This window comes from Egretta garzetta, unplaced genomic scaffold, assembly GCF_000687185.1.
Source record: "Egretta garzetta isolate BGI_Z169 unplaced genomic scaffold, ASM68718v1 scaffold410, whole genome shotgun sequence".
Classification (NCBI taxonomy): Eukaryota; Metazoa; Chordata; class Aves; order Pelecaniformes; family Ardeidae; genus Egretta; species Egretta garzetta.
This window is the reverse complement of record NW_009258276.1, coordinates 35226-48001: the sequence shown is the minus strand read 5'-3', so window position 1 is coordinate 48001 and position 12776 is coordinate 35226. Positions and strand designations below refer to the sequence as shown.

General features: G+C 47.6%; 1 protein-coding gene across 1 annotated transcript in view; it reads left to right on the top strand.

Moving 5' to 3' along the window:
* Positions 1–12776, top strand: part of NRF1 (nuclear respiratory factor 1) — a 70527-nt gene that overhangs the window by 22601 nt on the left and 35150 nt on the right. Inside the window, exons 6-8 of the mRNA XM_009636301.2 lie at positions 7545–7703; positions 8710–8907; positions 10590–10691. Coding sequence (XP_009634596.1) covers positions 7545–7703; positions 8710–8907; positions 10590–10691 — 459 coding nt within the window. The remainder of the gene's footprint in view (positions 1–7544; positions 7704–8709; positions 8908–10589; positions 10692–12776) is intronic.

Genomic DNA, 12776 nt, shown 5'->3' with positions numbered 1-12776 from the left:
TTCCCCTGGGTGCAGGACCTGAACGCAGGTGAGTGTGTTTTGCAGGAGGCTCTGGATACACTCAGTCTGATGCACCACAACAAATTATTAATGCTGAGAGACAGTTTCTTTAGAGGGAGTAACAAGATGGAAAGGTCAGAGGCTCTGGGCCATGTACAAAGTAGAGCAAAGATGTGTGGATTTCCTCTGCTCTGCAGAAAGATCGCATTTGGGTCAAAACACCATTTCCGTTACTTAGGTGGAATCAGACAAGTTCACGCTTCTCATAAAGTTTTACGAAGAAATCTAGCATGCCTTGGCTGATGGTCATGTTCCTAATCCATGACAACATAAGACAAAACTTAGTTGCTAGAATTTTTAAAGCCACTGTCAAAGGTGATGTCTGCAAGAGCTGTTCACTGGCAGCTTTTGTTTTGTATCATTAACGGTTTCCCATGAAAATGGAAAGTAAAAAATGGAAACATTTTGCTTTTTAAGTAAAATGAAAAACCGTCAAAAGATCACAGGTATGTAGCTCTGAGTTCATTTGTATTGGCAAACAAAATGCTGGTGTTTATCTGACTTCTTTATGGCTTCGTTACTGTAGTAATCAAGCTGAGTAACAGCAAGAGAAGTGCGTAGGGCTTAAACAAGGAGAAGGAGACATCTATGTGAAGATTTGCTTGGGCAGAGGGAGGCCATCCTAGTGTGGTGCACGTAGGGAAGCTGGAGGCGTTCGTATCCACAGCATGTGGGCTCTGAGGAAGGATCAAAGCAAATGAGCTGTTGCTGGTGGAACGGTGGAAAGAAATGAGAGAGAAAGGAGTGTGGATGAATGAGATCAGGATGAGAGCAGGATGTGAGGTTGTTGCAATCCAGTAACACGTCCAAGAAACTTTTCTGGTTTGCAGTGCGCAGAGTATGTGCATATATAAAAGGGCCAATAAAAAGATCCGTCAACTCTTTGGCTGTTAATGTTGCACATGCCATCAAAGCAGCAATAAAAGTGATAAGCGCTCACTTCAGAGAAGCCTTCAGCTGGATTTATAATGCATATTGTTTGTTTTGTGTGAGAGCTGGAAATTAAATATTTTAACATCAAAGGTTGCTGAAGTGTTTTCTGCTTCTATTTTATGGACAAAATAGTAATATCCATAGAATTCTATGGATAAAATACCAACACTTTTCATGTTAAGCTAAAAATAAGGTTGGAGATTTTTTTTTTTTTTTTTCTTCCAGACATGACATGGCCTTGGTCTTCAGGGAACCTTGCACAAAGATTTGGCCTGGCCTGGCCAAGCCAAGTTGCCACTGGGGTTTGACTGCTTTGCATTTCCACGTGTGAAGCAGCTCTCTAGTCCAAGGCACTGGTTGCTGGCAGGGCTTTTTTTTCCCCCAATGCGTGACACTCCCGTGTTCCCAGGCTGCTTGTGGCTCTGTTAAATGAGAAATGGTTTTTCTTCCCCATGTTCTGCAGGGCCTTCGGTCACCAAGCGTGCAAACCGCTGATGCAAGAGCATAGCAACATAGAGCCTCTTATTTAAAAGAAGGATAGATGAGGTGCTTAGGGACATGGTTTAGTGGTGGGATGGCAGGGTTAGGTTAAAGGTTGGACTCGATGATCTTAAAGGGCTTTTCCAACCAAAGGGATTCTATGATTCTATGATTTCAAGTCCTCTGTTATTGTGTTATGGTAAAGAAAGTGTCTTGTTGGGAGTAGCCCTGGTATTTTTAGTGCAATGTGATAACTCAAAACAGCTTTGTGAAGAAGATTTCTCCTGAGCTGTGGACAGAGTCCACGCTCTTCGTGCCCTGTTTGGCTAGCCATCCCTGTCCCGGTTAGCCCAGCCACTGTGGTGTGTGCACGTGTTATGGGCACCCAGTGCTGCCCTGCCTTGGTTTCCCTGCATATCATATAGGGGTGATGGTTTGTAAATGTCTTTAAAAACAATTTTGAGATCCTTGAGTGGCTGCAGGCCGCTTGAGGGCAGAGCACGAGAATTAATGGACAGGACTGCAGGCTCCTGGTTGGATTTTCACAACCCAGCAGGTCTCTCTTGTAAAATTTTCAAGGATTAAGATGGGGCATGTGGTGCTTATAAGATGATTTTCTTGCTGAAAGCATCCAGCTGCTCTATAGTTTTTGCCACACTTGGGGGCAAACTTTAAATAGAAGCCAAACACAGATACCTGGAGCACTGGGTCCAGTTCTGGGCTCCCCAGTTCAAGGAGGATGAGGAACTCCTGGAGAGAGTCCAGAGGAGGGCAACAAGGATGATGGGGGGACTGGAGCATCTCCCCTCGGAGGAAAGGCTGAGGGAGCTGGGCTTGTTCAGCCTGGAGAAGAGAAGGCTGAGAGGGGATCTCATCACCACCTACAAATATCTCAAGGGTGGGGGTCACGAGGATGGAGCCAGACTCTTCCCAGTGGTGCCCAGCGCCAGGACAAGGGGCCATGGGCACAACCTGAAGCAGAAGAGGTTCCAGGTGAACGGGAGGAAGAACTTGTTGACTGTGAGGGTGCCCGAGCCCTGGCCCAGGCTGCCCAGGGGGGCTGTGGAGTCTCCTTCTCTGGAGATCTTCAACCCCCGCCTGGCCGCTGTCCTGTGCCCCCTGCTCTGGGTGAGCCTGCTTGGGCAGGGGGGTGGCACTGGGGGAGCTCTGGGGGGCCCTGCCAGCCCCGGCCGGTCTGGGATTCTGTTACATGCTGAACACGATGAGGATGCTCTGCTGTCTTTTTTTGGGCCACAATCGCAATTTGAAATACATTCATGTTAGAGAGTGGATGATAACTCCGACTCCTACATTGCTGCCACCTGTTGCACAGCCAGAAGTGCCATTGGTTTGTTTTTTTTTTTTGTAGGAACCTTGATTCCCAGAGCTGCCAATGTAGTTCTCTGTATTTGCTAACAAGAAATGAGCTTTTTCAACTAAGTTGCACAAAGCCCTATGGAAAACCGAAATATTTATAAGTATAAATTGGGCAGCACAATTAAGAGGTGTGTCACGAGGAGTGGAAAAATGAGGCCTCTGCTTTCAGCAGCTGCAGGTGTCAGCAGGCAGGTGGCGGAGGCATTAGCTCCTCAACGAGGAGGTGAAAATAACTCTCCTTTTAATTGCTCTGCTTCCCTGGTGGTCTTGAGGGAAATAAAGCCTTTACTAGCCTGAGCAAAAATGCTTCTATAAACTTGCGAATGGAGAGCATCACCCACCTTGGCTGTGCAAAAAAACCCCCATATTGCAGTGGGGCTTTTACCCTGCAGCCATTACACAAAGAATTCTCGTTGCTTTATGGACTTTGGCTACGTTGACGCTATACGTCAGACCTGAGCTTGCCCGTGAACTTGTTCTCAGTTGCTTGCTGATATGATTAAGGAGAAAGATTGGGTAATGCTGAGGTCGATGCTTCAGGCAGCTCTCACCGAGGCCACTAGAATTCGTTTGTTTTTCTGAACATCTGATTTGTCCTTTAATCTGACTTTTTTTTTTTTTAAACTTAATATGCCCCTATGATTTGCAGTCTACTTATGCAAGCCAACAAAGTTTATCTAGGCCTCCCCAAAATCATCTTGACGTCTTGTTTGCATACTGCCCTGCGAAAAGCTTTAGCACAAACAGCAGATATCTTTATGTACCTGTGAGTTTGTATGTGGGAAAAGCCAAGCACTGGAAGACGGCAACTAAACTCAGTTTGCAGAGGTCAGATCCTCTCCATGGAGGGGCAGGGATGATCCCGCAGGGCTGGACCCCCTTGCCCGGGTGCGAGGCTTGCTGGTGCTCCCTTCTGGTCCACGTCAGACGTGTGGTAGGGGGACAACCTCTGTTTCCTCTTTCCCAGCAGGTTGTCACCATGTGGCAGAGGGATCATCCTTGTTCTGCAGAGGAGGCACCCCAGGGTTAGCAGTCGGGTCCCCCGTGCAGCACTGGATGGTTGTTCCAGCAGAGTGGGAAGGGTAGCGAGTCCTGCGAGGTATTGGATGCAAGGAGGAGTGTATACTTCTAAGGCCACGCAGGCAGCGTTTAATCTCAGAGCCTGCATCGTGCCTTGTTTCCAGCAAGAACAGGCAGTCGTGTCCAGCGCTCAGATCTCCAAACTCTGCTAGGAGGTGGTGACCCCGAGAGGGGCAGCCTGGTCCCCTTGTGTGCCCCTTTGAAACATTCAAACTCGTCACTCGTTCTTAGACTTGACCACAGTTTCAGGGTGGAAGAGAAGAAAGAGCTGCGTAAAGAGTAAATCCATGAGCAGCCACTTCTGTGGGGAGACCCACAGCACCTCCTGCTTTTTGCACTGATGGCCAGGTTGTTAATTTTGGGTTGGATTCCTGTGGCCAGGTACAAACTGCTGCATCTGCTGGGCGCTGAGTGCCATTGCTTCTTGTTGAGGACACCCAGGCTGCCCCTCCACCTCACCTTTGCTGTGATGAATTTATGAGAGCACCAAGCCTGCTCTCATCCTGCCTGCCAGAAAGCACCCAGCAGTGAGACCTTGCACAGCTTGATCAGGGCCGTGCAGGTTTTCATGGCAGGAAATTTGTGATGACAGCTTGGTTGCTGCCTTGACAGATGCCTGGGTTTTCAATATGAATGTTTAAACATTAATTGGAACTTTTAAATTTAAAGAACATTTAGCCTGAAGTTGGCTGTTGCAAAAAGAAGGGCCAGTGAACAAAATACCTGGGTGCTTTGCTGCGATTGCTGCTTTGCCCTCTTCTTTCTTTTATTTTTTCTTTTTTTTGCACTTTCAGGTGCAGCTGAGGTCCTGCATGGACTTGACTTTGCTCTTCCCAGGTGCTGCTTTTTGGAGATCCTGAAGCTGAGCAGTGGGGATGGGTAGAAAATTCCCAGCCACAGGTTTTGCTCCCTTCTAGAAACCACTTTCCTTAGCAAGTCATAAACCTTAAGACCGGAGCGTTGCTTAGTGCTCCGCATGCAAGACACCTTGTTGTTTCCAGCACTGGAGTGCAGTTGTCTGTGCTTTGGGCCATTGCAAATGGCAGAATCGGGATTAGCTCACTACCACTAACATTTCAGCTTAATGTTAAAACTTAGCAGACACTCAGTCTGTGTACCAAAGGGTGTCAAAGAAACAGTTCTTATAGTTTCTCTCAAACCCTCCACACTGGAGATTATACGAGCCCTTTCTAGAGCTGACAGCCATGCAAACTGGAGCGAGCTGCTGTATTTTTTTTTTTTTTTAAGAGGTTTGATTTTCGGGTGGTTTGTGGATGGAGTCAGCAGAACGCGTGGCTCCCGCAGACGAAGCGGTCGCGCCGGTTCCCCCCAGCTGCGCCCCAAGAGATGCGGGGTCTTTGTCTCGGTGCCATAGCCTGTGTCAGAGCCCTGTGAGCTGCCCGGGTGAGGTCTCGTTATGGCACTAATTAGAGAAGTCCTTGTGCTGGAGCAGGTTGTAACGCCGCTGCTGATTGTCTCCCTGGCGGATTAAAGGCAAACCCTCCTTAACAAGTGCCTTGAGTAGCTTGAGCCGCTGAACTCCCTAGGACCAGTAATTAATCCATCTGGTAACAAGGAGCATGGCTTGCAGATAGCAATTCTGGGAAGGAGGTTTTAACTGTTTTTGTACCGGGCAACTCAATGCCCTTAGCAGGTTTATTTGACTGAATAAACGGGGCCTTGACCGGGGGTCCTGACACATGTCGGGGTGACTGTTGGCCTTGCAGTATGGATGGGAAAGCTGCATCACGGACAGGCTTAGCCTGGGCTGGAAAAAAGGGCACCAAAGTGGTTGACGCTGTGTGCGAGCATGGGCGAGCTGGTGGCTCTTTTGTGCCTCCATTTATAATTTGGGGTTTTGGTACAGCTTCTCTGAGATGGCTTGGGATGTCCGTGATGGAGTGGAGGAACTGAAATGCAGCTGCTCCTCTGAGCAGGGGTGGTTCTTCTACGGTGTGCAGCAGATATGCTCTATATGGACCCACAAGTATATTGGATTTTTATTGCCTTTAAAGTCCCTAGCCATGGCTGCAAACTGTCTGGAATGTGGTAAACTCTGCATACAAAGAAATTGCTTGCTTTTTACCGAAACACACTTCAATTTTTCTATTTAACTGTGTAAGCTAGGGCCCACGTTACATCTTCCAGCTGGGCTATGGCTTTGAAGAGCAGTCCTGTGTCCGCAAGAGCTGCTGCAGATCCCAGTGCATTTAGCAGTGTGCTTAGGGACTTCAGGCTTTTTGCAGAGACCACAGAGACAATCTGCAGTCTCCTGTTCCTCTGAAGCATTCCTCCCTCCCTCCATCTGACAGATGTTAGAGGGGACTTTAGTACGTTGTCCCTGGGCTAAGGTGGAAAAGGCAGCTTGTAAATGAGTTGGTTTTCAGCTTGGAGCCAGTGGGTACGATATCCAGACTGGAACCAAGGATGTCATTCAAGCAGGATCATGGCTCGGAGGAATGGACACTGTTATGGCACAAGATCAGGGATGGGTGGGAAGTCCTCTATGAGCTCACCCGTGTCTGTGCTAGCTGGGACTGTGCTGTGGCACCAATCGATACTGGACCTGTCGCGCTCTTCCATGACTGCACCCTAGAGCCCTGAACCTGAAGGTGTCTCGGGGCTGTAAGGTGGCCCGAGGACTCCCAGTGGCACTGTCACAAGCTCAAATAACTTGCTATTAAAGCTATTAAAGGATGCGGGGGGGTGTTCTTAAATGCAGCTATTTAGCTTTACATTATCCTGGTTTTCTCTGAAGTATGTGGTCTTGAGTGCTGCTTCTCTTCCTGCTCTGTTTCTGCAGCTGAACCAGCCTTTTCCTGAGGCTCCAGGCAGACCCTGGTACAAAACCCAAATGTGTCATAAAACCTTATGTGAGTTTGGTATTCTCTTTGATAACGCTAAGGATATTACTTGCTCTTCATGACATATCTGCTCGATTTGCTTTGGAAGTCTGTTTTTAAGGTATTGTCTCCTGATGGTACTAGTTGACCAGTATTTGTGGGTGCTAGGGAGAAGTAAAATCAGGTTGAAAGGTGTCCCCACTCTGGCAAAAGTTAAGAATAGATTCAGAAAATTAGTCCAGTGTGTGTTACTTTCTGCAGGGGTGGAGAGGTATATGTGTGAGATCTTGGTTTTTTACATTGAGGCGGCTCACTGAAGCTCCATCCTCTTCGCAGCATCTCTGTAAAATGTACATCAGCTCACATCTGAGTTCCTGTGGCCGTGGGGACCTGGAGTGTGTTTTTTTTTTTTTCCTGCGTTACTCTTGATTCTTATTTTTTTATTTTTTCTCCCTCTCAGGTTGGTTAGCTCTCTTCATGGTAGTGCTGAACCATGAAGTGTGGTAACACAATGTGTGTTTGTGCCTTACTGTTGTAATTGGCTGACTTAATTTTGTTTCTGCTCTTCCACATGCTACTGAGCTGTTCTCAGCTGAGTCTTGGGGAAAGATGGTAAAGTATTTCTCCATCTTCCTTAGGCATTCAGGCCTCTTCCAGTTGATGGTTCCAACAGCATGGAAGTTAAATGTAATAACTCTGTATTACGCGCCTCAAAACTACCAGAGAAATGAGCTCCTAAAAAACTCAACTCTCTTATGTGGTTTGTTCCAGGCACAGCTGCGAGCCTTCATCCCTGAGATGCTGAAGTATTCCACGGGTCGCGGGAAACCAGGCTGGGGCAAGGAAAGCTGCAAGCCCATCTGGTGGCCTGAGGACATTCCATGGGCCAACGTTCGCAGTGATGTCCGCACAGAGGAACAGAAGCAGCGGGTGTGTATCCCATGTCTGTCTGCCTTCAAATTGAGTTGCAGGGGCTTGTGTCCAGTTTTTGTGGGAATAGTTTTCCCCTCAAGTGACAGACGTTGGCCCTTTCTTGACTTCACATCACACATTCAACCTGGGAGAGCAATGAGATGAGAGGGGGTAACCTTCAATCTGCTCTGTCCCTGCTGGGGTTGTGTGACAAGCAGGTATTGGAAACACATCTCTTTTTGCAGCGGGTGCCCTTTTCGTTAGCTGCAGAACCTGCTCATCTCTGTGGCCTTATCAAGCAGCCTACCCAGCCTAAGACAAGTCTGCTCTCCAAGTATGCAGTTTGTTTACCGTAGAGTCTGTATTGTGGCCTCCTGAAGCCTTTGAAGGGATGCTGTCCCATCCTGAGCAGCAGGGACCTTTGTACTTAAAGGGGAGTAGTTAAGGATGTGCAGTGGAGCCAGGAAAAAAAAAAGGAGAGAACCAAGTGGATAGCAGTTATGGTCATGCATCCTGTATGCAGGTGATGTTCCCACTAACCTGTCACAAGGAAATAAAGAAAAAAAAGCCTCCAGGATGTGCAAGGGGCAGGACTTGTGCAGGCTGATGTAGGTCTGGCTGGAGGGGGACGGATGCCTAGTGAGGCTGGAAATGGCGCTGTGGCAGTAGGTGCTTTCCTAGGCAGCGATGGTTTTCTACTTGCCAGCCCCAATCACTTAGTTAGAATTCCTTGAAAGCTGTCAAAACAGATGTCATTGAGAAGCTTCCTTTTCCCTTGGCCAGATGTGCTTGTTCTGTATCAGTACGCAGCAATGCGATAGTTCTCCGGGGTGATTTCTGAGTCCTGGGGAAAGGAGGGGATGAGGAGAGAGGGATTAGGTATTGGGGCCTTTTGCTTGTTTGAGAATTCGTTGAAAACCGCCCAACAAAACCCAGTAAAGATAAGCAGGCAAATTGCAGCAGTAGCAGCACTGTGGTGGTTCAGAAAACCTTTTTTTACACTGACTCTTCACTCTCCTGGTAGGTGTCATGGACCCAAGCCTTGCGGACTATCGTGAAGAACTGCTACAAGCAGCACGGGCGTGAAGACCTGCTCTACGCGTTTGAGGATCAGCAGACACAGCAGCAGACTACGACCACACACAGTATAGCGCACCTGGTGCCATCGCAGACGGTGGTACAAACCTTCAGTAACCCTGATGGCACCGTGTCCCTCATCCAGGTGAGAGAAACCCTCCAGCTTTTCCATTTCCAGCACTGTTGACTTTGAACTGGGTTGCCTGCATCAGGGAGGTGGTTTAAAGCAAAATCCTCTTGGTAGCTTAACTTGTCCTTCAAGAATTTTGCCTTTATCTCCACGTCAAAGCCCAAAGGCTTGTTAACCCGATGCTCCCACTCAAAGAAGCAGTCTCATCCTCTCTCTTCCTCACTCCCATCCCTTGTCCTCCTGTTATGGCAGTATGAGTAGCTCTTTGGTCAAGCTATTCAGGGATCTGACCTGGATTTAACAAACCCATTTACAAACAGGTACAGTTCATCATGTGGCCACACAACGCCTGTGGTGGCAGCAGGATGCAGCGATGGGAGGAGCGGTGGTGGGACTGCCTTTCTTTAATGGCATGAAACATATCTTAATCTATGGCATTAGGTATTTCTGTGCCCCCTGTTCTTCATCTTACACCCTAAGCATAATATATATATTACACACACAAAATAATATATTTGTCCTCATGATACCCCCTATGGTAAGGATGCCTCTTACACCATTTTACAGAGGGGGATTCAGGCAGTGGCTCAGCGGTGCTGCTGTTTTCCCTGTGTTCCCCATATTGGGGAGGCAGGTTCTGGCAGCACAGGATGTCAAAAATTTAAGTGCTCTCTCAAAACTTCCCAAGAGCTCCTCGTGGGTGTGGGATTTGAACCTCAGTTTCCCCCGTGCCCCTGCTTCCAAACCACCACTGCCCTCTCATACCTAACTGGCCCAGCGGTTTGTCTCTCTTGAGCATCACGTTTTTAGTGAAGTCTCAAACATCGTTTTCTGTTGGCTGTTCTCATCTCACAACCGTGAAGATAAAAACAGGGTGTTTGGGGGGGTTTGGGAGTTGGTTTGTTTGGTTTTTTCCCCCAAATGAAAGCTTTTTGGCTATTGTTACAGCTTTCTGTTCCCCTACCAAGCCCTGCGGGCTTGCCAGGCTGGTTCTGTTTGCTCACCTGCTAATGTACATTTTCCCTTTGACGAGTGTTCTTATAGGTGCTGGGCACCTGAGAGCCCATTGACTTTCCAGCATTTATAGGTTTAATTCTCCTTAGAAACAAAGCTGCACATCTCCCTGCCTTTGTCTTTCCCCAGCTGTTAAATGGGGAACAGGTAATTTCCAAAGGCAGGGGAGTATTGAGGATGAGCTAATGTTTGCCAAGTGCCTGGAGACAAGAGACCCAGTGAATGGTAAGCAAGGAGCGTTATAAGTGAGGGCTGATGTGTAGGGTGTTCTGATCCAGGACTACTCGGTGGTTCTTCAAGTGACTTGCACCCCGTGGGAGAAGTGTGTTGGCTCTACCTGCACACCACGCTCACACCTGGGAATGGCAGCAGCGTCCCACAGCCGCTCTTTGCGAGGCTGGGAGAATAGCAAGGACCCTGTCCCCTACATTCACATAGGGGACAGCAAAACCAGCTTCTGGGCCATATCCACTCTGCAAGTTGTCATAGATTAACGTAGCTCTAGCATGTGATTTCCTCCCCCAGCCCTTTGAGACAGCTCCATATTTTCTGCAAGCTCTGCAATTCTCTGTGGGTGTGATGCCTTTTAATCTGAGAGCGTTTGAGTGTCCCTTTCCCTGAATTATGTGGACATTTTCCTGCAATAACAAATGTATTCACCTGCATTTTGTTGACTTCCATAGGTTGGCACCGGTGCTACAGTTGCCACGCTGGCTGATGCCTCAGAGTTGCCTACCACAGTTACCGTCGCACAAGTCAATTACTCTGCAGTCACTGATGGAGAGGTAAGGAACTGGGTCGTGTTCATGCTGCACAAACCAGAATTGTCCTATCTGAACTTCAATAAAGTTAAATATTTTCTAGAATTAAGTGGTCACAGAAAACACCACGCCTTGCTTCCCCACCCTGCAGTAGTGTTAAGGAATAACATACATGTGAACGCTCTAAAATTATATATAGAAAGTGCTGAACTGCTATCATTTTGACTCAGGACTGTACAAATGCAATTATGGTGGAAGCCTGAGTTCTGAATTTCATATATATTTTTTTTTTTTATATCTCCTATAGATTACTTATTTTGTGACATCTGCTGTAGCAGATAAAGACTTAATGACCTACACAAGTACACATTTGTGTATCCGTATGGAGTTTCATATGTGCTGTAGGTCCTGGGTGCTGGTTTGTCAGTTCAGGGTTGGGAGCGATGCCTGGGATGTTTTGAGGCTGTGGGTAGCAATGGATATTGCATGGCTGTGGGCAAATCCCGTGATTCTTTGGCCACTGATCTCTGGATAAAATGGGACTGTTCCTTTGCTGCAGCTTTACGGAGGTTTGCAAGTAAATCCCAGAGAGAGCTGTATAAGGGCACAGTCGTGTAGAGACGACAGGAGACGCTGCGGAGTTACTGTTCCGTTTGCTGTGAAAGTTTGTTCCATTTACTGTGAAAGTTTCTTTCACTGCTTTACAACTTGGCAAAGTTGCTTCTATTTGAGGACTTGATCAGACCATTTCAGTCCCAAAATCTGAACACTCAAATTTACATGCATTTATTTTTCTTTTTTTTTTTTTTTTTTTTTTTTTAAATTGAGTAATAAAGGGGTTTTGTGCATGTTTAAGGAACATTCCTTTATGGTTATGAAGATTTTTTTTTTTTTTAATTTTTTTTTTTTTTTGGTGACCCTCTTCACCCCCAAGCCCACCTTTAAACCAGGCTGCAGGTTGCGTTCTGTCCCTTCGCTGCACACCGGAATTTCTGGCCGGACAGTCTGTGCACAGGAGTGGCGAGGTCTGGTCCGCTCCGCGTGGATGGGGCTTTCGCAGCGACAGGTGGCAGCACAGAACGGCTTTGCTCCGCACCGGACCCTGTTTCCATCTCAGACCCACAATGGTGAAACAGCCTGGCTCTGGGACCTCTTAGCACTTCGCAGCTGCTCTGAGGGTTTTCAAGCACCAATTGTATCTCTTGAGAGCTGAAAGACATTTGTTTCAAAGGCACAAATAGAAATCAGGGGAGCACAGGCATCCAATTCCTAATGTGAACGGAACGTCTGGGCGATATCTTGGACAAAACAAAGATACAAAAATAAGCTTGCTTTGGGGATGGGCGCTGTTTCTCTCACAGACAGACTCACAGCCTGCTGGCAGCCTCTCTAGGGATGTTTTTGTCCTCCTGTCTCTTGCTGTGTGAAGATCTGAGTTAGCTCTGAGTAAATCGATGTGTTTATAGGACACTGAGCTCCGTGGAGCAGGGATGCTCACTCGTATTTCAGCAGCACAACCTTTGTGTTAGTGTGGAGAAGGGCCTGGACAGCCCCCCCGCTTCTTTTCCAGGCCTTACTCCATCCCTGTTCTGAAACAGCTTAGGCATCTTTGCGGGGCACTGTATGTCACAGTGGAGACCTGCCTTATTGCTCAAATGTGTGTTGTCATATATTTGGGGGGGAAAAAAAAAAAAGTATGTCTGTTCCTCTTCTGCATGGTGGTGGGAAGGGTGTCTTTCCCAGCTCGGGCTTGCTTCAGTTCGGTTTTGGCTAACGAGTACCACAAACTCAATCCGACTTCTCTCGAGATCTGTGCCATCTGCAACTTCTTCCTCTCTGGGCACTCAAACTTGGTTGCATCTTTCCTAAAAGACATTGCCTTCTCTAAAATCAACTTCCTTTCTCCTTTTCACAATGCACTATCTCACTGCTTCCTCCCTGCTTTGGATCCTTCCGCCCAGGGTCAGCTCTGGGCACAGGAGAATGAAGCAGTTGCCTTGAACGTCAGACGGCTGGGGATGGCTAAAGAGCTACGACGAGCGCCAGCTTTGCCTGTGCCCAAGTGCTGGAAAACCAGATTGGCAGCTGCTGAGGAGTGTGTGATAGCAG